General features: G+C 41.9%; 2 protein-coding genes across 4 annotated transcripts in view; both read right to left on the bottom strand.

Moving 5' to 3' along the window:
• CEP192 (centrosomal protein 192) overlaps positions 1-450 on the bottom strand; it is a 56,738-nt gene extending 56,288 nt beyond the window's left edge. For both annotated transcript variants that reach the window (XM_042808675.1, XM_042808676.1), the window contains exon 1: positions 367-450. The gene's annotated coding sequence lies outside the window, so the exon portion shown is untranslated. The remainder of the gene's footprint in view (positions 1-366) is intronic.
• A 2,019-nt stretch (positions 451-2,469) lies between these two features.
• On the bottom strand, positions 2,470-14,293 carry SEH1L (SEH1 like nucleoporin). 2 transcript variants are annotated; one of them, XM_042808859.1, is made up of 9 exons: positions 14,161-14,293; positions 12,539-12,589; positions 11,652-11,798; positions 10,093-10,304; positions 9,029-9,127; positions 7,499-7,639; positions 7,045-7,202; positions 6,189-6,339; positions 2,470-2,692 (listed from the first exon to the last, which is right to left on the bottom strand). In XM_042808859.1, exons 1-9 carry the CDS (start codon positions 14,269-14,271, stop codon positions 2,503-2,505), a joined length of 1,260 nt encoding a protein of 419 aa, XP_042664793.1. In that variant the 5' UTR covers positions 14,272-14,293; the 3' UTR covers positions 2,470-2,502. The 2 variants fall into 2 exon arrangements, with proteins under 2 accessions (XP_042664793.1, XP_042664794.1); XM_042808860.1 differs by lacking the exon at positions 2,470-2,692 and adding an exon at positions 3,217-4,325.
• Between the last annotated feature and the right edge of the window lie 10,209 nt (positions 14,294-24,502).

Below are 24,502 nucleotides of genomic sequence, written 5' to 3'. Positions count from 1 at the left end.
CTGCCCCGCTCGGCTCACATACACGTTTTAGAATCGATCACAATTCCCCCTCTGCAAACCTTTCGGGCGCTTCTGTTACCGCCCCCTCCGACTTCCTAAAAAGAGCCGTTCCCCGCCAGCCGCAGCGCCGACGCCGCTCGGGGTGCCAGCCTATATTTAGCCCGCAAAGCTGCTCGGAGCGAGACCGCCCTCCGGCACTGCCCCAACAGCAGCAGGAGCCACCTGGGGAGCCGCGAGTTCCGTGACGCGATCGGCTGCCGTCACAGCTCGAGCCGGGAGGCCCCGGCTCGGCTTCTTCAGCGCTCCACACGAACCCCCACCCCCCGGACCCGGCCCGAGCCGCACCCGGCGGCCCCCCATGCTCACCAGCTCGCAGGCCGGGACCCCTTTCCCCGCGTCCCGCCGCCTCTTTCCTGGGAGCGGGCAGCGGAAGGAGCCGAACGCCAGCGCCGGACGCCGCCCAACCGCCAAAACTTCAAACCGCCGCTAGGGCCGGCCCGACCCCCCGCACCACGGCGCCCCCCTGCGGGCCGAGAAGCTGCCCCCAGCTCACCCGGAGCGCAGCGGGAACGCCACCCCTAATGGCCCTGGCGGGAAGCCCGCGCGCGCGCTTCGCCCCGCCCCGCCTTCAGCCAATAGATGGGGGAGGACGGAGCGAGCAGCAGTGAGAGACAGCGATTGGCGGTCGGGGCACTCGGAAAGTAGAAGGTTGGAGAACGGAGAGCTGATTGGGCGAGGGGATTGCGGCGCGGCGGTGTCCGCGGCGGCCGTTAGGCGGGAGGGGCGGGTGTTGCTCTCGCAGCGAGGGCCCAGGAGCGCTGTTGCGGTGCTTGCGATAGCGATGTACTCGTGCCGTACTGTTGCTATGCGAGACGCTTTGTCTTATTGAGGTAGGGTAGTAAGCAGATTCCATACAGCCCGTGGAAGGTCTGATTTCAGTTTTGAAGCATAAAAGCCACGTTGTTTTGTAAGCAGAGGGTGAGAAGGTCCTGTTCTCCACACGTATCACTTTGATCACTGTCAGGAGAGTGCTGCTGTCATTCAGGTCTTACAATCCACTTATCCTGAAGTTATATTCCTGGTCTGGGGATTGCAGAAACAATGAAACGAGACCGTGAAATCATAGAATTATTAAGGTTACCAAAGAACTGGAAAAATTTGTATGTGATAACAGCTTGTCTCCCATGTGTTAAATTACTGGAATAGTTCAACATTTTCTAGCCGATCGGTACATAAAGGTACATATATGTACCTAAAATGTTCTCCAATCTTCTGAAAATAGAACCAAATAGTCATGTAATAGACTTATAGAATCATCAAGGTTGGAAAAGACCAGTAAGACCATCTGGTACAGCCGTCAGCCCATCGCACCATGCCCACTAACCATGTCCCTCAGTGCCACATCCACACAGTTTTTGAACACATCCAGGGACGGTGACTCCACCACCTCCCTGGGCAGCCTGTGCCACTGCCTCACCACTCTTTCTGGGCAGATTTTTTTCCTAATACCCAACCTAAATCTTCCCTCATCCTACCACTGCTACCTGGGAGAAGAGCCCAACCCTCACCTCACCACTCCCTCCCTTCAGGTCTCTGTAGAGAGCAATAAGGTCTCCACTGAGCCTTCTCTTTCTCCAGACTGAACAGTCTCAATTCCCTTGGCATGGCTTCTTTCACCCAAATACAGGAGAACAGACATCTGAATCCAAAATCTCACACTGGTTATGAATCACAGAATCACAAGGTTGGAAACGACCTGCAAGATCATCTAGTCCAACCACTCTCCCATTGCTATTAGTACCACAAGCTACTAAACCATCTCTGGTAGCTCCTCATCCAGGCGCCTCTTGAACACTGCCAGGGACGGTGACTCCACCACCTCCACCTTATGAAATAGCTCCACACCATTCCAAGAAAAGGCATACTAACACACCTTTTAAAATAAGTTTATTAGTCAACCACAATTATAAAATTTAAATATTTATACAGCAAGATGGAAAATTTTTTTAAAGTAACCCAACATTCCAAATTGCATTTTGCTGCAGTATACACAGGAATGGTTTTGTTTCTTTTACGAGTTGATCAAACATCATCCTTTAATTATTCAACCACTTCTTGAAGGTATGTTTAATTTTGAGAATACATTTCACATTTCTCAGTGCAATATATAAAAGAAAAAATTCAAGGTCACAATAAACTGATTCCAAAAACAAAAGAAAAGAAAAAAAAACCAGGGCAGGCACTTTGAAGTTGGCTACTCCATTAGCAGCTCATGGCTCACGTCTGCATGTGTTGCCACAGTTGAAAGCCTACCGATTAACATGTTCCTTTGATGCACACAAATGACTGTTCCAAATATTGCAGTTTGTTTTGCAAAACATGCATGAAGACCCCAAATTTTTAAAATCTTCTGTAGGAGAGAAGGAACACACAAGCAGCCAGAAATGGAAGCATTCACAACCATCAGTATAAGGCCCTTCAACGTTTATTCAAAGTAACATGTTAAACCCCTTCATTCTCAGGTAATAGATTAAGAGGCCGAGATACACATCGTCTGCGAGGGTGAGGATACTGGAGGTTGGCAGTGTCAGCATCGCAAGAGTGCTCTATCAGAGGAGGAGGAGGAAGGAGCTGGGCATGACTGGACCATCTCGATCCAGCCCGTGGGGAATCCAGAGGGGGAAAGAAATACCTGAAACAATTAAGACAGGAACAAAACACCAAAACAAAAACAAAACAAAACAAAACAAAACAAAAACAAGAAAAAAGAGAAAGGCAGTAAATACAAGGAGAACCAAAGGGGAGAAAAGACATGCTGGAAAACAAAAAAAAAAAAGCTTTAGTATATCCATGCCAAAACCAATAGAACATAATAGCAGAAATCAAGGCTTGTAATTCAAAACAAGACAAATCTGGAAACTGTCCTTTAAGGAAAAAAAGTTTTCCCCTGAAAATCATAGAAAGAATGCTGTAATAATAATTGTAGTACCCATCTTGCAGAATGAACAAACTGCTTTGGAAATCAAAAGAATTTCATAACACAGCTATGAACATGCTTTCACTCTCCCAGAATTCCTGTGATGTTAACAGCTTTTAGCAACGCTCCATTTGCGACACAAGTTATACATTAAAAAACCAGGTACGTACATTTTCTGCATATGCATCTAACTCAGATGAACTTCGTGGGACTTCCAGAATAGACATAAAAACATTGTATAGCTTTTACAGTAGTTTAAATTTAATAGTATACATTTACAGAGGATAACTGCTTTCAGCGAAGTACAATCTTTGTGTCTATTTACGTATTTCCGCAAAATACTCAGGATCAATTTCAGCTTCCTGGTGAATCCAGAACTCAGAATTACAGCACTCCATGTCATTTTTCTGCCATTTTTATTAGAACTTACCCGTAATATTTGTGTGTTTTAGTATAACTACATTAGATACCTACAGGTGTTATCTATATTGTTTACAGTTCTGTGGACTTGCCTAAAAGAACAGCTGTACACTTGTGAAATTACGGACAATCCACAACATGCTGCATTTTGGTTTCAACTTTCATATGGCTCAAACGTTTGCATTATTTAGGACAGTACGCTCAGAATTTTAGTTACGCATGGAATCATTGCCATAGGAACATACAAACACATCAGAAAACATATGCGTCCCAGTCAGGATGAAGCAAGCTTGACAGCACTTACAAAAAACATATTTTAAGTCATACTAAGTTATAAATGAAGAAATACCAAACTATCAAAAGCTACCATCTGTACAATTGTCAAAGCACAATTTTTCCTTTAAAACTAACAGTTGCATATATTACAAAGCAGTTACAAACTTGTGATGTTAAGGAATCTCAGTCAAGTGTTAAACACCATGAAATGTAAAACACAGCAGTTATCAAAACAATTTTAATGAAAGCTACTTTAATGGTCACTTCCCTCCTCCCATCCCAACCAAGGACAAGATTTTCAGTTTTGCTCAAGAACTGGCTCACTCGACAAGTTATTTTAAGAAACTGTTCTGATGGAAGTTTTTTTTCTTTTGATTTTTTTTTTTTTTTAAACAAAAAGCCTCTCCTAGTATTTTTTCTATCAGGAGTTTCAACAGTATCAAACTGTGCGGCCTAGTACAAAAAAAGTACACAACGTAGTTTAAAAAGGTTTTTGGAATAGCGTTTAGTAGTTAGCAGGCTGCTGGTGTCTTGGGAGAGGTCAAACGGCGTTGGGGAGGGGAAAAAGGAGTTCATTTTCCATTCCTGTGTGCATGCAACAAGCAGCAAAACATCAAAGTTACTCCAGTTAGCTTGGTATCAGCTCTGCTTTCTGTTAAAAAGGACATAATACAGATGGAGAAGGGAAATTGTATCACAAATCCAGACATATACAATTATATCAGCATAACAGTATCACCCTGCCAACTCTTTTCCAACAATCCTGTATCATCCATTTAAAAACTATTTTGGCTGAGAACCCACTTTGGTGACCGTGTTTTAGCAGTTTTCCAGAGATCCAGATGTACCTATGCCTTAGCTACCTTACATGTTTAAACATATGAACACCAAAACATCACGTTTGTGGTTACAGTCGAAGTAGATCGTGTAGCATACCAATTTAGTCAAATGTCAGTACATAAATCTTTTTTAAAAATGTTAATGGCTAAAAAAAAAGTTAGCAACTACGTTTTCGCAGTTCATGCCAACATGATTAAAACAGAAAACGCGTTAAGTGCACCTTACTATGAATATGTCCCATCCTAGGACATATTCTTAAAATTCCACAGCCATAGGCTTCATTCTGTAACCAAAAGTGAGTCCCAATATCTAAATTTCAAAACACAGAGCAATGGAGGAAGTCTAAAACAACAGTACAAGTTTCAGTTTCATGGTGGCTTCCTATCAACATAAAGGAGAGAGCCACCACCATTGCAGTGGGGTTTGGGTGTCTTTCAGGCAGTATGGCTCAGATTAGGAGATTATGGATCCACCCCCGTACTGAAGAGGTATAAAATGGCCTGTATCTCCTTCCTGCAGGAGTCCAAACCACTTACAGCTGCATAGCGTTTGATATCCCATGTCCAAGATGGGAATAATTCCTGCACTTTTTGCTACACAATAGGTAGCAATTGGAACCAGACGACCAATATAATTTTGGCTTCCTTTCTTTTTGAAGGCTTGTCCCATAATCACCTCTTGCTTTCCATTTATCTTGTGAGGAAATGTGAATGCCCTTCTCTCTTCAATGGAGCTATGGATTTGGAAGCCAGAACTGCCATCCTGAACTGCCAGAACCGCCCAGGGGTGGTAGAAAGGGGAATAGCAACACTCCAAAACCTATTCTAGTACTTCACAGATGAGCATTTTAAATTAAAAGAAAAATATTCGTATTGGTAGCTGTACATGGATGGAAATGAAGGCATCTGGGGAAAAACAAATAAAGCTGGCTAAATAACCTGGAAGTTTCTGCTGTGGAATTTGGTCACACCAAGCCCTTATACAGCACACATCCTGTAAAGCACTGTACTCACTTCACCTTACAAGTGCAGGACCCAGTAATTTCTAGAGTTTAGTGTACACAAATTAAAAACTGGTTTTGGTTAAGGCAGTTTAATTTACCTATTTAGTAGCAATTATTAAAGAATAAAAACAATTTAGAAAGCAGTAAGAATTCCATTTGAATAAGGAAGATTAAGAAAACCCAAAATTTTTACTCAAATGATGTTACACCTGCAAAAATGCAAGTAAAATGAACAAACACCAGCCTATGATTGTTGAAGTCCTATGCTATAAAGTGTCTTTTCCTCCTTCCATCCTGCTGCATTGTCCCAGTCAAAACCAGAATTTGTTGCTGGTATTTTTGCTTAACTTTTATACATGCATCTAAATGGCAGTTACAGAGCAGTACGATCAATTTTCTCCTGGATCAAAACTACTTCAGGAAAGACTTTTTAAGAAAGCGAAAAAACTAAAAGTAAAAACCACTGCTACCATTGCTTATTGATAAGGTAATTCCTCTTACTACCAGTGTAACAGACACAAACACAGAGCAAGGCCAGAACAGCTTGCAGGAGTATTCGTGCAATAAATGACACCACACTTTAAAAGAATACAAGACATGAAAACAAAGTGAAACGAAGATTCAGAGAAGAAAGTATTTGCTGAGATCCAGTCTCTTTACCAGTTAGCCTACCTGCTGGCAGATGATCCATTTAGTGAATTCTGTAGGCTTGTATTGGCTGAACCTAGAGAGGCGTTAAAAATTCCCTGCTGGGAACTACCATTGACTGGACTCCCGTTACCTTTCAGTATACCAGTGCACTTCCAGTTGTCCATGTAATTAGCTGCAAATGTACGCAGATAGAAACTGTTAGTTTGGACTCTGAAACTCAGCTTTTGGTACAGTCATGATACTTCAACTGCTAGGCGTCTGGTGTGAATTAGAATTGTACTTCAGCATCAACATATGTATTCTGAGTAGGTGAATATGTGGTCCTTTAGCTGCTTGGCGTTCTCTGCCTATCCGTTATTTAAACCTCGGTTTTGTTCTGTAGTAAGAGTGGGTTTGCTTTGTCCTTAATAAAGTTTTAATAAAAAGCTGAGAAACTACTGAGAATGGATGAGGAAACTGCCACTGAGTTTTGTTGCTGCTTCTTGAAATTTAAACAGAAATATGAAAAAGCTCAAGGGGAAAAAAAAAGCCAGATTGCCTGAGTGCTGCTTTAACAGAATACAGTTTTTCTGGGTTTGGCAGCAGGCAAAGACAACAACTCAATACAAGTTAGTTCTAAATGGCGACAATTTTACACAGATGTGATCTGGTAAAACAAGAGATTTGAGATTACCAAATATAGTACAGTAACAACTATTTGCAGAAACTTCAATCAGTCCCATGTTCCAGCACCTTATTTCCTTTTATCTGAAATGTCAGTGCAAAAACCTATCATTCACCGATCTAAAAACCTTTCACTCCAAAAATACTTCCTCCCATACATTCAGCGTGGCACAAAGCCGATGCACTTCAAGCAGGAGACCCGCAGAGCTCTTACCCTTCCAAAGCCTAACACAGCCGTCATCGCCGGAGGAGGCCAGCACTGTGCCCGTGATGTTCCAGCTGACTCGCCACACCTGGGAATTGTGATTGTCAAACTGAGCCACGATATGAATTTCAAATTTTGTTAATCCTCCAGATGAAGTCAATTCTTTCCTGTTAAAGAGAGACGTGACAGTTCTGCACACAACTGCTCCAAGTTCTGGCTTGAACGCAACGACAAAAAGATGTCTATATCCTTCTAGAAAAGTACTTAGCTGTATAACAGATTAGAAGTATAAAGAGATATTCAGACAGAACTGATGTTTTGCTCACAATCTTATCATCTTAAAAAAACAGGCTGCTAAAATAAATTTAATTACATCCTTTGCATCTCAGATACTACTAAGAAAGACTCTACAGTATGTACCATATCATACTGAACAGTGTTGCAGTCTTGCTTTTAAGCTCACCTTAGAGGTTTTAGTGTGAAAATTCGTACATCTTTGGTTGCCACAGCTAAGATGTGAAAGGATCTTCCCAGATTTGGAGCAAATGCAATATCGTGCACAGGATCTGTGACTGTCATCAGAGCTTCTGCTTTTGCATATTTCCTGTAGGGTGTGAAAAATTAACCATTAGCGCCACTAAAACTGCCAGGGCCACTAATTACGTAAAGCGAACAGAACAGAGAAAAGGGGGTTAGTCAGGATACACGACAATGCAAAGCTGTAATTGTTTAACATAAATTACATTCCAACTAATAATTACAAGCTGATTTCTTCAGAAAGTGAATACAACAGATACATCAACTACTAGTATCATAACACTAAACGCAAGGGAACTGTTAAGTCATGGCCTGAACCACTGAATGATCACCTGGGGAAAGGACTGGGTTAGCTCTGGGAGCACAGGTGAAGGCAATTCAGCTGTGTGACTGGAAGGGGTGGAGCCTGGCTGCATCTCTCTTAGACCTCATTTAAGGGCTGACTGCCTCTAGGGAAGAATCTCTGATTGGATGTCTCTCCCTTGTGGAGTCTTCCCTACAAGCCTAGATCTTCAGAGGCAGGTGAGCACCTTTACTTTTCCTTTGAAATACCATCCTATCCACGCTGGTTCCTTTGCTGTTACACTCCTGTATCCCACTTCCAAGCATTAATCTGATTGTAATAGTAAATCACAGAACAAAGCACAGATTCCTGTACAAAGAACATTTCTGTCAATAGATGGAAGAAAACGTAAAAAATTCCTTCATTCACAAATCTGAAGAGGAATTTCTACTCCAGAAACTTAGTAAATAGCTTGTGCTTATAAGCAGGCTACTACCTGCCTCCTTTGCTGTACAGCAATATATTTCATTTTCTTATTTACCACAGGGTGAGTTGCAACAAATTTTTGTGTTGTTAATGCACAAAGAACGTAGTGTGAAGTCAGGAATAAGCTCACAAAACACCTTGGAACCATTCACACAGCAGTCAAGCTGAATGAAACACAATCTGTCATCCACTAATTGAAAGTGGTTCTGCGTGCATTTTCTGGTTCTGAACTCCTAACTTAACTCCCAACTGCTACTGACTGGTAGTAAACTCACAGGACTTTCTATCACTATAAATATGATCTTAGAACCATTTTTATTGTTACCTTGAACAAAACAGTTTCTAGTTCAGCCATAATTCAAACTTCCAACTTTAGTCCTACTGATTCCTTGTGCAAAACTAAGCACAGAAACTTTCAGAAGCATAAAAGCAACTCTCCCTTTAAAATGCCAGTAGAATACTGGAATTTCTGTACTGAGATAGAACAAAACTATAAAAATCTGCCGTTTTCTTTGACATTTGTTTGCATTTTGAGGTGTCTCTCCTGCCCAAAGTCTTGCAGACAAAAGCGAGGAGTATTATTTCCCACTCCTCTTCATGACTTCATGAGCAACAACAGGAATGAAACAGAAGGCCAGACATTCACAAGCTATTCTAAGATCCCACATATATTGTTATTTAGCATACCTGGTATTTTCATTGTATTCATAAATTTGAACTTTAGCCAATATATTTGGACTGTTGTCATCACTTCCTACAGCTATCATCGGAGAATGTGCTCTGGAGCTGGAAGTAAAAAGATGTGAATTCTGTTAATAATTATTTCACAAGCCATCTCCAAAATTTAAGACATATTTGTAAATAAAACAAAAAGGTTGCCTAGAAAGAAATACAAAGTGTTATTCATAGTTATCAGTACTACCTCAATTCTGTTGTCTTGAATGTCTACTTCATACAACAAATAAAGATAAAACACTAAGGAACACAATTTGGCAATTTCGTTCAGGATGACACATGCTCCCAGACATCAGGATTAAATTCATTTAAGCATTTGCAGTGAAATACTTGCTTTAAGGAATATAGCACAATCTGCATCCAATGATTCTCAGTGACTGATTTAGGAGGGTTTCATTCAGGTTTTGGAAAGCCAATTACAAAAGGTAAGCATATATATGAGTACTAGTTTTTAAATCGACTTTTAACACAATTTCCTAGGGTGATGTAGAGATAAAGCTTGTACTCTGAACCTCTGGGACAGATTACTTATATATTCTTCATGGTGGGGATAGATTACTTATATATTCTTTAGGGTGGGGATAAACCAACCATCGCATTCCTCTGATCTCTTTCTGTCCAAGTAGGTTAAATACATCACTGAGCCCCTGAAAATACAACTAAAGGAACAATACAACCCTTAGACTTTGTGTTAGCAAAGCCTGTGGTTCCTAGAATTGCCAAGGGTGCGTGTCCTTGTAGAGTTGTCCAAATTATTACCTATTGTGACAACTTCCTGAAGCAAAAACATGGGAACGGTCTCTTTATAAACACTTTTCCTTAGGAAACTCAGGTAAGTTTTGTGGGACAAAAAAAGCACATTGCAGTTCTTGAGCTTGTTAATTACTGCTTGTAAAATTAAGTTTAGGAATACAACCTCATGGGACAAAAGACATTCTGTAACACTTCCAGAACTAACTCTTCAGATCTTCTGCTTACACAGTTATAAGGCAAAACCTATGGTTTTATTTACGTACCTAGAAGGATTCCACGAAATGCAACTGCAGCTTAGCTTACATGAGATTTCATGCTGCAGTGACCACTGACTGAGATTCATCACATCTGGGGCTTCATAAATCCTTACAACGCCATCTGCTGAGCAAGTTGCTAACATAAGACCCATATGCTTGGGAGCAAACTTCACATCTGTAACAGATGTCCTACTGTCTACCAGAGTGGTCCTCTTTACCTGCAAAAGAAAGGCAGAAATTCTTGGATGTCTCCATCAAAAATGCATTTTGTAATTTGTTGACTTTTTTCCCCTTGCCCAGAAGGCAGTGGAAGTCTGACAACACCACTTCATAGCATCATGTATTTCTTCCATCCAGAACGAGAATAACTTTATCGATAGACTCAATAGAAAAATGGACACTGCACTGCACACACTTGGAGCAGGGACACGCACACTGTGATATCAAAGTTTTGAGAACAACAGAAGTTGTTTTGATTAAACTTCAGAATGAAAGAAAAAAAAAGAACAGAAGCATAAAATACAAATGCATTGGCCACAGGCAGTTTGAATGTGTCCTCTTCATACATAGTGCTGACAGTATCAACTGCCATCCCTAACAACGCTGCTTTCTAATCTCAGTGCTACTGAAACTGACCATGGGGATTTCCCAACAGAAGTGTCTGAACAAGTACTTCTGAGAAGGGAATGGGAGAATACAGCAGACGTTTGATAGGAAAGTTATCTAGAGTGAAAAAGGACAAAAGAAGTAAATACTTTTGGTTCCAAGCTTTCTCTTTTCTTGTCAAGAAAGCATGAGCTTGACCTGAAAACTACAGATCAGTACAGCCTCCTGCACATGAAATCAGCTTCCATACCCCGCTGGATGCCACAGGTTCCAACAACCTGACTCTGCTCAGTCACACACTTAGAAAGCTTTAGTGGAAAGTAGAAAATTGCAGATAACTGAAGGCAGAATATAGTACCGGAGGAACAGTATACTGAGATCTATAAGATTGAGTGTCTGCAAAAAAAATCTGTTTACACATAGAAATTCCCTCTGTGAAACGCTATCCAGAAAATCTACTTCTGAGCAAAATGTTTTGTTCTCCAAACCTGAGCTACTGTCTCAAAGAGGAAAAAGAATGGCACAGGATGGTTTCAGATGAATAAAGAACAAAATACCTACAACTTCAGTTCTATCGTGTATGGGATTCAGGTTTGCAGAGGAACACCTAATTAAACCAATATTAAGTGACGCTTAACTGGCCTGAATGTTGCCATTTAGCTGTCTGTCCAAATGTCATGAAAGTACTCCTACATTGGAACATTGCCACAAATTAACAAAACATAAAGTCAAGGATACCACATTAAAGAAGAAAACTCTGTTTCAGAAATAGCAAATATGTTGCAAACTCAGATGTCCAGTACATGGAATTTTCAACAACTTAATGTCTTCTGTGTAATTCTGGAGTTCAAACAGTTTAAAACTTCAGCCCATTACAATAAGCAAACAAATCAATGAGGCACAGCAAATCTGTTTTTCTGGGCACATGTAAAAGCTAAATTTATATGTTAAAATCTTACCCAGTGACTCTGGCCTCGGAGTTTATCATTGGATTCTCCCACTATTTCTTCCCACACAGCTGCTGTTCTATCAAAAGAGCAGGAGGCCAGGACCTGCCCGAACTCAGGATGGGCCCACGTCACACGCCACACAGAGCCGCTGTGCGTCTGCAAGATAACACAAAGTGCAACAGTTCAGAGAAACACACGACTGCAAGGGAGCATGAAGGGTTTTCCATACACTTTTGTGACTTCCTGCTGTAAAGCAGAAGTAAGAGCTCTAAAGTATCTCACCTAGCATTTCTAGGTATTATTCATTACTGCTTTAAAATCCTAAGTTCCAAAAAAATAGTTGCCAACTAAGATTCTGTCTTGACAGGAGATGCAGCCCTGTTTTACATTTTCAACCATCACTATGCCCATTTCTAGCTCGCCTGTACTTTTCTAGAGCATGTGTAGAGCATTGCTTAGCTTGTCCTTCAGAACAAACTCCTCTTTCATACCTGGTCACTGAACACCGCTTTTGCTAGAGAAAGGGAATATAAAAGCTTCACTTGCTCTCTCTTTTATAGGGATTACTGTACTGTGGTCCTGTTATATACAAGCTCCAGGATAAGTCAGAAGCTGAATGCACTAATTACTCTGATCAACTACAGACTCCATATATAGTTCTCAGAAAGGTTATGGGTGAAAAACACAGAGGTCAGTTACAATGTTGAAAAGCCATTCCTATTCCTTTTTCTCCCCACAGCCAAGAAAATACAAACAAGAAAATATTCCATTAAAAGCTAAAGTACTGTTTTCCAACTCCTCAAGCACACACTACCGCTGTGTGAAAATATATCTCCACCAAAAAATAAAAGAGAGAGAAATAACAGTATCACTGTGTAATGACTATTAATACAAACCTTCCAGCTTGCAGTGCAATGCCAATCCCCATTTTCACTTTTGTCCCAGACCTATTGAAAAATCAGAAGACAATCATATAATTTGTATGTAAGTGCAACAGGTAGTAACAAAAAACACAGCCACTAAAAAAAGTCACTACTGAGTGTTTTCATCTGGAGAAATCTCCCTGGTGCAGTACTACACTATGATTAACTTTGAAAATATCCTTCTTACAGATGTGGAGGACAGGCACATGCCTGCAAAATCCACCATCATGTGAAGTCTGTCATTTGTAAGCAACATATTACTTGCAAGGAAACAGATTATGGCCATGTTCAATACATTATATCCCAGGAGCAAATCACTTTGTTTTACTGCAGCAGACCGCAGTCTTCACCGTGGTACAAGCTCAGACGTGGTCCCCAAACCCTGATGTGGCTCCTGGCTATCACCTCGGACAGAATAGAAGAGTTCTGTTGGAGAGGACCTACAGAGATTGTGGAGTGTGACTGCAAGGCAGAGCAAGACAGCAGACAAAACAAATCTAGCGTTACAAAGTGGGTAAAAGATCTTATTGCTGCTTCTAATATTTCTAACTTGATCTATGAACCACACACAAGTAACGTAGCCTCCCATTCTCAATTTATCAGCCTGATGTGAGGGAATCTTGTCAGCATGAAACGCTGCAAATGCTGTTCTGCAGGGCCCATTTGCTGAGAGTGGGATGTACATCAAATACAATATGGCTGTAAAGCTTCTTAAGAATCTCATAAAGAACTGTTGTAACTGGAAAGCTACATTATATTGTTAAAGGTGTGGTTTCTAAGTTCTACCTAAATCTTGCTGTCTTTCTTTTCAGGCTTCAAGTTTTATATTCTCGGTCTGATCAAAGGCTGTTGGCTTACTCCTTGGGGCTGGGTTGATTTTTCTTTTTTCCTGTTGCTGTTGGTTTTGTTTGTTTCTTTTGTTTGTGATCAGAGAGAAGCTGTCTGCTTGTGTACTGGGTTCCCATGGCAGGGTTCTGGTACTGGGGTGCTGCAGGGCAGATTCTGTGAGCAGAGCCCAGCTGTGCCCCATGTCAGCTCAGAGCTCCAGCTGCTCCAACAGGGACCCACCGCTGCCAGAGCTGAGCCGTGAGTGATGCTGGGCGTGCTCTTGGAGAGCAGATTTTAGAAAGGGAAATAACACCATGGAGCAGCAGTGGGGAGAGGGGGGTGAGAGATGCGAGAGAACAGCCCTGCAGGCACCAAGGTCAGTGCAGAAGGAGGGCAGGAAAAGCTCCAGGCAAGCAGCAGCAGCTCCCTGCAGCCCAGGAGAAGCCCACAAAGGAGCAGGCTGTCCCATTGCTGCCCGTGGGCACCGTGTGGAGCAGATCTGCCCGTGCAGCCACGGAGGAGCCCGCGGGGCAGCGGCGGATGAGGCCTGAAGGAGGCACAGCCCGTGGGTATCCACACGGGAGCGGCCCGGGCCGGAGCTGCAGCCCATGAGGCCGCATAAGGGGAGCGCAGCCCCGCAGCACGGCGGTGCCGCAGCCGGGACTCGCGCAGGCTACTCGTGCGCCGCGGTTTCAGGCCCCGCCCGCCATGGCCGCGCCGTCCGCAGGCCGCGTGCGGCCGCCCGGCCCGCCTGGCGCCGCGCCCACCTTGACGCTCTGGTCGCTGGAGCAGGTGGCCATGCGCCGCCCGTGGAAATCGAAGGAGACATCGTGGATGAGGTCGCGGTGATCCGCCGCGATGCTGCGCGCCACGAACATCGCGGCGCCGCCCGGCCGCCACGCTCCCTGCGCTGCGCGTGCTCGGCCACTCCCGCCCGCCGTCCGGAGGCGTGGCCTCGCGCGGGCTGCTGCGGCTCTCCGTCCTTTTCGGAAGGCTGAGGCGAGGCGGGCGGTTGCGCGGAAGTGCTCGGTTTGAGCCGGAGGTAGGCTGTGGCTAGAAAAGATTCCCCCCTTCGTGTCTTTGTAAAGGCAGGTTTAAAGCCACCGTTTGCCGTCGCACCGTGAAGAACGGTCCGGCTGTGAGTGCCTGCCGCCGGCAGGGGGGGCCGTGTAGCCGCGGCGCGCTCCCTGCAGCGGGTCACGGGAACGCGTCCAGGCGGGTCTTGAGTGCTCTGGCACCCTCACTCTAAAGAAGTTCTTCCTCGTGTCCTTGTGGGACTGTTTCCAAACTCTGTGCCAGTTTTTACCCGTCGCCCCTTGTCCTGTTGCTACGTACTGCCATGAGTGGCCCCACCCATTTGAGTTCCACACGAGGTGCCCTATAAGCACTGATCAGATGCCCCCTCCGCCTTCACTTCTCCAGGCCGAACAGTCCCAGCTCTCTCAGCCTTTCCTCTTAAGGAGATGCTCCAGGCCTCCACCATCTTTGTCACCATCCACTGGGCTCCTTCCAGAAGATCCCTGCCCTTTTTTAACCAGGGAGCCCAGAACTGGACACAGGGCTCCAGATGTGTCCTCAGCAGGGCAGAACAGAGGAGGAGAACCACCTCCCTCAACCTGCTGGCCAGGCTCTTCTTAATGCCCAGGATCCCACTGGTCTTGGCCACCAGGGCGCACTGCTGGCTCATGGCCAGCCTGCTGTCTGCCAGGACCCCCAGGTCCTCTGCAGAGCTCCTCCCCAGCAGGTCATCCCCTAACCTGTGGTGGTGCATGCAGTTGTTCCTCCCCAGATGTAGGACTCTACACTTGGCCTTGCTGAACCTCATCAGGTTCCTCCCTGCCTGTCTTTCCATCCTGTCCAGGTCTTGCTGAATGGTAGCACAGCCTTCTGGTGTGTCAGCCGCTCTTCCCAGCTTTCTGTATTTGCTGAGGGTAGTCTCAAGCACTTCATCCGGGTCACTGATGAAGAAGTTGAACAAGGTGGGAATTAGATCACAATGGTGGTAATAACTAAAAGCAAATATGCTTTTTCTTTTTTCATTTCATCAGTCATTAATATTAGCATAGCGGGAGCAGGACAAAACTGTCAGATTCATAAATACAGCAGATGCATTCCAGTCTGAAAAAGAGGCATCTGGATATTCTGGGAAATAAAACAATGCTTATTTATTATTTTTTTACTGGCAAGATCATCTCCTGGATTAAGAGTAAGTAAAATAAATTTTGTGGAATTAGATTAAATCTCCTCAGGAAGACTTCATACTCTATAAAATACATTAGTTATAAAAGGTAACAGGCCACATCAGAAAAGGGGTTTTCCAGTGATGTAACATTCATCAACAATGATGAAGGGACAGAGTCCACTTTCATCATGTGTGCTGATAGTACAAAGCTGGGAGGAGTGGCTGACACAATAGAAGGCTGCCATTCAGTAAGATCTGGACACACTGGGAAACTGGGCAAGGAGAAACCTGGTGAAGTTCAACAAGAGCAAGTGTAGAGTCTTGCACCTGGGAAGAAACAACTGCATGCATCAGTACAGGTTAGGGGATGATCTGCTGGAGAGGAGCTCTGCAGAGAAGGGGTCCTGGCGGATAGCAAGTTGGCCATGAGCCAGCAGAGCGCCCTGGTGGCCAAGAAGGCAAATGGTATCATTGAAGTGCATTAAAAAAGTGTGGTCAGCAGGCCGAGGGAGGTCATCCTCCCTCTCTACTCTGCCCTGGTGAGGCCACATTTAGACAATTCTGTCGAGTTCTGGGCTACACAGCTCAAAAACAACAGGGATCTCCTTGAAGGAGTCCAGCAGAGGGCCACAAAGATGATGAAAGGCCTGGAGCATCTCCTGTGTGAGGAAAGGCTGAGTAACCTGGCATTGTTCAGCCTGGGGAAAAGAAGACTAAGAGTGGATCTGATCAATGTTTATAAATATCTAAAGGAGGTGGGAGGCATATGGATGAGGCCAGGCTCTTCTCGTTGGTTCATAGTGATAGAACAAGGAGTAACAGCCTAAAACTTCAAATAGGAAGTTCCATACAAACATGTGGAAGAAGTTTTTTACAGTAAGGGTGACAGAGCACTGGAACAGGCTGTCCAGAGATGTTATGGAGTCTCCTTCTATGGAGATTCAAGACCTGTCTGGACACCTTCCTGTGTGACCTACTGTAGGGAACCTGCTTTAGTAGGGGGGTTGAACTTGGTGATCTCTTGAGATCCCTTCCAACCCCTGCAATTCTGTGATTCTGTAACATGAGCATAAGATATACAGCAGCACAGAAGTCTTGACGTCCAGCATAATGTATTAAATCAGATGTAAGTAAAGTGAATTTAAACTATATCTAGTTTAAATGTTTTACTTCCTCATCTCCATTGAATGTAAATCTTTGTTATTGTGTTGCTTACTTTTAATCTTGTGAATAAAAAGTTCGATTTCTTTTTATCTTAACTACATGAAATTAAGAGTGAACCCAAGATTACTTCCTGACAACACATTGTCCTTTGAAAGGTGTATCAGATATACAAAGCAGAGTACTGAGTGCTAGCTGGTAAGTGCTGTATCTCCCTGCCCTGTTTCTAGAGCATCCAGAGGGTGGAAGTGGCAGCACACAAATGCACAACATATTGCACAGCAGTGGTACAACAGCAATGGTCAGGAGGACAGAAGAACCCTTGGTTACTGAGGGCAACCAGAACACTTTGTGCCATGTAGCAAGATAATACTTCAAGCATGCTTGAACTTGGAGAAACCTCAGAAAATCTGCAGTTTCCAGTTAGTGAACCATAAATTTGGGCTGAACTATTTACTAACCTCAGTGTACTTCCTATTGCAGCTTGAGCTGAGCAGTAAAGAAAAACATTCAATTCATGGTGATGTCTGAGGCAGAAAAGTCAGTGGTATTTCCACTTTATTATTTGCTAGATCACATACAGAGGAACGGCATGCTGAATCAGGACAATCTCGATACTTATTTTTGAATGCTTGCATTCATTATTATCTGTAGATTAAATTAAATTGAACCACAGCATAGGAGAAGAAAGGAAAAGTATCTCTAATAAGGTTAGTTTTTCACTTTTGACACTGTAGGCTGACATTGTTCTCAAGTTGACTGAATAAACCTGCATAAGTTCATTAACTTCAGCTGGAAGTTCAGTATCTCTACCAATGTTAGTAGAGTTATACTTGAAGCCACCGCTAATTGACACCACCTTGCATTTAAAGAAAATGCAAATAGTGCTCTCCTTTTTTCACTTCTGGTTACTTTCCTCATGTGAAAAGAACTTTTGCCTACAGAGGGAAATTTTAAAAGATACCAAGGTCCGCCATGAAGAAAGTAAATCACGCACTATATGCATTAAGAATGCTTATGTAGAAATGTATACATACTTACATAGGAGAAGAAGACTGTCTTTCATGGCTACCTTTGTCACATGCTTTGGTCCTATCTGCACTAGAAGCTGATCTGTTACAGAATCATTTGATCATAGAAACATTAAGGTTGTAAAAGACCATTAAGATCATCTAGTCCAACTAATAATCCATCACACCATACCCACTGAGTCCCTCAGTGCCTCATCCACACAGATCTTGAACACCTCCAGGGTCAGTAACATCATCATCTCCCTGGGCAGCCTATGCCAGCACCCAACTACTCTTTCAGAGAATAAATTTTTCCTAACAAGCAAACTGTATCTTCGTGGCACAGTTTGATGCCATTACTTCTTGTCCTATCACCAGTTACCTGGGAGAAGAGGCTGACCCCTACGTCACCACTGTATCTATTAAGACTTTTAAGATTTGCAGCTAAAGGCACTCTGGAATTTTTATTTGATATAATAATACAAGTATTATAGCAGTTAGATTCAGGGGAAAAACATCCAGCAAATCCAGTCATTGAGTAGGTTGATTACCTTTGAGACTCTGAAAGTTAGTGATAAGAAAGAGCTTGCGAATGTTTGGCACACTGCTAGAAAGCGGTCTTGCATGTGTAAAATGTTATGTCCTACAAGTTAGAAATCTAAAGGTGGAGGTTTCAGGAGAAAGCACCCATAACTCAGCAGTATGTGAAAAACAGGAGATAGATTCCTCTCAAGGAAGAAAATATCAGAGTTAATGACTACAGAGTGTAAGTCAAATGAAGTGACTAACAGATCAAAGAAAGAAATTAGTAGCAAACTTGGATTACATGGGCAGATATGGGAAAATGTAAAGTCCACAGTTCTTCACATGAATAAAGTGAGAGTAAAACTCCTATGTGTGTTTAGAGAACGTGGAAGAGTGAAAAGAGTGCCCTTTGTAGGACATCCTGCTTTGTTGCTGCTACAATCACAGATTGATTTACAATCTGATTTTATTTGTTTTGACAGGAAATCAATTGGGTGTCCCAGTCTGAAATTAAAACTTTATGTTTACCTAAAAAAAGAATTCTTACATAGATACCAGAAAAAGATAAACGACAATTCCAAAAATCACATTTTACCACATAAAATGTGGTAATGAAGAAAACTTACTGGAAGACACAGTAACCAAAATAGTTCTTGATTAGCCTAAGAAATGCCATTTGAGCAATATAGTCACCCAGTTATAATTGAATATAGCTTCAGCAGCACAAAAACAAGTGAGCTAAGGGGAACCTGATGCAAGGTTATATAAGCAAGGGGCTTAAACTATCTTTAGTCAAATGAATGTGCAAAGAAATGCAAAGGAAAATTGAAAGAACGTCCAGACACGCAACGTAACTGACAGCTAGGAAGGCAGTAATGGATTCATAACAGATGGATATGAGGGTTGATCTCAGACCGTATAAATACATCCGAGCTATCTTTAAAGTAGTGATTTCAGGATGGGAAATAGAAATAGAGCTTGTAGGAGTAAAAATGTAAAATAGCTAGCCATGAGAGTTCTCACAGAGAAGACAGAAAGTCTGAACTTAGCAGCTGTGACTTTCCCATCTGTTTTGGTGTGAATGGAAAGAAAAAGCAGAAGTAAGACAATGTACAAATCACTCACAAAGTTGACAGTCAAACCATTTTTTGGACTACATCTAATGCAATACTAAACATAACATTAAAGCTGTTGCTTACAGAAGGGGCATTTGTGCTTCTTTTTGAGTTAAGGAAGCCTTCGGTGCCTTGTGTGGATAATGTGAAATCTTTCACTATGCTAAAAAAAGATTTCACAGCACCACAGTAATATTTAATTACTTAGACAGGTATGTCAAACAGGATTCGGTGAAGTCTGAAAGAGAAGGGCCTTATCCCACTAATTCTCCATCTCCTCAAATAATTTGTCTTTCCTAAGGCCTGTACCCCACCATTTGGCATGGCAAAAGCTGCCTCACAGCACTGAACTGTCCTGCCTTTCCCCCTGCTGATGGCGGACACCCAGCATGTACAGGTCCCCCTCTCTCTGAGTACCCTTCTGCCTCAGGAGCTCGGAGTCTCTGCTGTCCCATGCATGAACCTGGCCTCATTTCCATTTGCAGTCTACTTACCTTTTATAGAGGGAGTATTTAGGGTCTGTATAAAAAGAGCATAATGGTTGTGGAAGGTGGAGATGCATGAAAGAGAGAGTGGGAAAGAAAGAAAAGGGAAGTGGAGGACAATTCACTGAGGCTGAGAAGACTCTGGGATTTTGGTTGACTGGGAGGAGGATTAAATGTCCCCCTCTATCCTTCACCGGATCCCAACCCTCCAGTCTTCACATTCAGGTTCTCTGTGCCCATACTTCATACCTTTCCAGCAGCAGCCTAGACATTGTTAACATCACCTCTTCCAAGGCTCAGCTGCTCCCATAAAAGGAAGGGGGTAGAGATAAGAATGAGTCAGGTCACATTTGCTACTTCAGCTGGCATATACTCTGACACATAAAACATTATAAACATTATAACAACATAAAACATTTAAATATAGTACAGCATATAGAAATAAAAATATAAATCCCTCAGGATAAGAGAGTTTGCTGACAGGAGCTAGAAATCAGTTGTTCATATTGCATGAGCAGCTCAAAAAGTCTTTCTCTCCTTAAAAGAAAAGGCATTGGCAATGGAAAGAAAGAGATAAGCCTGGCAAAAGCCCTTTAATGGGGCTTCTTTGCTGCCCCGTGCTTCTGCATCCATAGGCAACCAGCACCCGCACTGCCTGCACCTTCAACTGGCTGTTCTCTATTCAAGTAGAAGACAGATTCTAAAGTTCAAACGCAAACGTCAGCATTGGCTGTCAGTATAAATAAATGTTTTTAATAATCTTTTTTATTTCCTTTTGGAAAGAGAGTAATAAAGGCTTATAATTGGCTATGCTATCTGAACTTTGTCTGGTAAAAATCTGAACATCTAGTATAGCAGAAGTGGTACAAAACAGTCTGAAAGATTTCTGTCAACAAGACACCATCCTTGCAGTACGAGCTACAGAGATAACTCATAGCTCATTATTCTTGTTACATGGTTGGTGCTTTTGCTGTTGCTAAGCATAATAACCATGCTTCATTAAAATTCTATTTAGGTATAATAAGCCAAAGAGCTTTTGAAATTAACATTTAAAGAAAAGACACTTATTCCTCAATCCCTACAAGATCACCCACCTAAAGATATAAACAGACATTAATAGATTTCTGCAGCAATGAGTTTAACAGACACAGTTCATCTTGAAAAGAGCCTCATACTTTTAACTTTCAACAAAAGAGTAATCCTTGGGGCCACTTTCACATGTCTAAAAGTAGGTGCTTACAGAATCATGATCAGAAGACCAAATTCTATTGCACGTTCCCGCACCAGCAGAAATCCCAGCCATGGCAAGTGCCTGTGCTTACAGACAGCCTCAGACTTGGAGGAATATTACTGAAAGTGCAGTGAAAGACAAAGGGTTTCAAACTGCTAGAAAATGCTTTCATTTCTTCTTAGGTAGAAGAGACTGCCTCTCACCAAGATTTCAAATTTCCACATGGTGCGAAGGTAGTACATAGGTAGCAGTTTTACAATCACCTATTTATAAATGTCTTATATTTTATATAGCTTTCAGGTCTTTCTGAGATGACTCCATTCGCAATTAGATGGTGTTAATTTAACTAAGGGACAATGTGGAGACAGAATCCTGATGATATATAGCAGCAGATATTACATGGACAGCACTGGAGTTGTGTGCTGGTGAGATCACCATTAGGAGAAGCTGAACAGATCTGTCCAGAAACATTTTGCAACCCTGTAGAGAGAACACAAAGGGCTCTCTAGAGGTCTGCTAAACATTCCTCCCCTCTCTGACACATCAGAAAGCAAAGCAGCAGCACAGAAGATAAAAAATGAGAGTTTTAATTCAAAGTCAGGAATTAGTTATACAGACCTATCTAAGCCTGTAGGTGAGACATTTGTGCACAATTTATTCCATTATTTAAAATGTAGTCATCTGGCCTTCACTGAAAAGCAGAAAGAATTTATTCTGACAATAATAGTTCATTGTTTCCAAAGTATTTGAAACATCTGGACTAAAAACATGTACTGAAAACACAAACAGGATTCCAGAGGAACCATACTTCAACTTCTTCTTATATGACTGCAAGAGCTAAGTTTCCATTCACTGGAAATGTTGAGTGTTTTGTTTCCTGCATTTGATGCTTCAAATCCCATCACCTCCCCAGTCAAATTCTCACCAACAAATACGATGCTTTGCAGTCAGCTGTAAGAGTGTGTTTCCTTCAAAAAAGAACTGCACAGTGATGCTATATTCATCCATGACCATTTTATTCACCATGTCTCAATGTACAGTAGCTGTACATTAGACCAGAACCACAACAAGGAGAAATTTCCAACAGGAATGACTATAAGGAAGATTACCCAAGGGACCAATCATTAGACACTGCAAAGAATTTACATAATTTTAAATTAATGTTACATAAACTGTGTGTGATCATAGTTCATATTTACATATTTTCAACTGAATTGTTTCTAAACTTCACTACTGCAAAACAAGAATGAGGTCTGCACATTTTAAAGTCTATTTTTCTCTAGGCCTGTACTAATTAACATGGTTAGTTGGCCTCACAGGGATGTTTGCGCTGCGACAGACATTTAAATTGAAAGCTCCAGACACATGTCAAAACACAGTCCAAACCTAAGACAGCATTCACCATGTGAACACATTGAAAAGAGCACTCCAGTATTTTGAGACACATTTGTTCACATCGTGCCTTAGGAATAATGGCACTTTTTACATTCCTGCACAGCTCCATTGTGGAGGCTCAACAACAACTGCTGAACAGTGAATATTTTTTCAGTGAAGGACACATAAGTGATGCTAATTACCAGTAATTGCTTCCTGCCCAAGGTAACCCACATGCCACATTGTGGAGAAAACAATGTATGCCTAGCATACATAACTGACAAAACGATTCAACTATTTCACACACAAAAAAATCTGCTTCTCAGGAAGCTGAAATATAATTCTTCAAGATTTGTGCATCCTTGGTGAGTGGCTGATAAACTGTCCTGAAGTTCTAAGCATAACTTTCAGGCCTAATGAATGCCCTTGAGACATCTCAAATTAGAATTCACAGCACATTGCAGTGCTCTGTGGGAGGATGGCAGGCAGAGATATTTATATAAACAAATATTGTGCACAGAGTATAAACACATACAAATCACTGAACAGAAGTGTTTTGGGCACACAGTTTATCTACCTACTGTCTCTTGAATAACAAAGATTAATAAACACGATGTATTATTTCCATTTTCCCCCAACAGTGCTATATTCTAATGTCAAAAGATGTAAACTTCAAAGAGTTAACCATGCAGAGGCATGTTGCTTTATTTCAGTGGAACCTCCTTTCCTATGACACTGTATTTATCCCACTTTCTGTGACAGAAATGTGTAAAATCTACATTAATGTTGCACACTAGTGATGCACATTTGACAGCAGATTTAGCTGCAATGGCTAATTCAGGCACCTCCCTCACCTATCTCCATCATCCTACTTTCTAAGGTTGACAAAACTCTAGAAATTAAATGAGAATTACCCTTAACGCTTTGTACAAGACCAAGAAATGAGAGCATCACATAATCTTATCATTTGCTTGTTGTCCACTTTTCCTGTTCAGTGCTTAAGCAGGGGTTGGAAAAGAAATGAACATCCACCTTGGGCAAAGAAAATGTCAAGTGAATAGAGTTTCCAAAATGAGCTAAGTTTAAACATAAATATAAATATAAATACCTACACAATCTTCATAATACTCTTTGTTTCTTTACTTTTTTATAGCATTATTCTAGAACTACAAACCTGTGGTTTTTAGTAAATGCATTATTTCATTCTTAAATCTTGAGAGGAATCTGATTCTGGGTGATCCAACACTGTTAAGACATTTCTCCTATAAAAGGGTGACCAAAAATGTTGCATTAGGGCACATCAACAAGCATTTTTCTTTGTGACCAATTACTTTCTCTACGTTGAGACTATCTCAGTAAAGAATGTTGACTGGTCTGTTCGAGAAATGGTAGCACAAGTCTTGATGACTGGAGCTATATCTTCACATGCAACAAGAGAGCGGGAAGAAAATCTAAAATTTAAAAGGGATGAAGAATTTCATACCTGTTTCGACACTGAGAAGATGTGGCACAGGTGTGACAGTGAGTAATTGATTCCAGTAAGTGAAAGAGTCGCGATGTGAACTGCTGGAACTGTGCCACCAGATAAAGAAAGAAATTAAAAACTTTGACAACATTCCAATTGAAAAACAAATCGATTTGTCAGTTACAGCAGTTTACATGCCATAAAGAGATGAGTTACAGGTTTTAAGTGCCTGGACTAAAGAGAACACAGCATACATTCATAGACTGCAACATATTTGTTATTCAAAACAGATTCCTTTTAAGACTGCCTACTTAGTCACAGTCATTTCATAAGCCATTGGTACAAGAACACAAACACTGTATTAAAATAAAGGGGAAAGATATATTTTACGTGCACTACTAATTTGCTTTTGTTAGGAAGTCGAACTGCCTGACAAATCAACAACTCCATCACAGGTCTTTGCCACCCTGCAGACAAATCTATTTTCCCTCTTACTTTCTGATTTAATTTTAAGGTAAAAAGAGAGATGTGATGATTATTGTAATCCTGCCTTGCAAGGTA

This window comes from Centrocercus urophasianus, unplaced genomic scaffold (assembly GCF_019232065.1).
Source record: "Centrocercus urophasianus isolate 14NV4802_14NV808 unplaced genomic scaffold, USGS_Curo_1.0 seq_11, whole genome shotgun sequence".
Lineage (NCBI taxonomy): Eukaryota > Metazoa > Chordata > Aves > Galliformes > Phasianidae > Centrocercus > Centrocercus urophasianus.
This window is presented reverse-complemented; position numbering and strand designations above follow the sequence as displayed.

Excerpts from the sequence above, each read along its gene's own strand:
- SEH1L (XM_042808859.1), bottom strand. The coding sequence starts at position 14,271 with ATGTTCGTGGCGCGCAGCATCGCGGCGGATCACCGCGACCTCATCCAC. Across the intron at positions 12,590-14,160 it reads CCAGCGACCAGAGCGTCAAG|GTCTGGGACAAAAGTGAAAA; the intron begins GTGGGCGCGGCG and ends ATTTTTCAATAG. Across the intron at positions 2,693-6,188 it reads AATGGATCATCTGCCAGCAG|GTATTTCTTTCCCCCTCTGG; the intron begins GTAGGCTAACTG and ends TAATTGTTTCAG.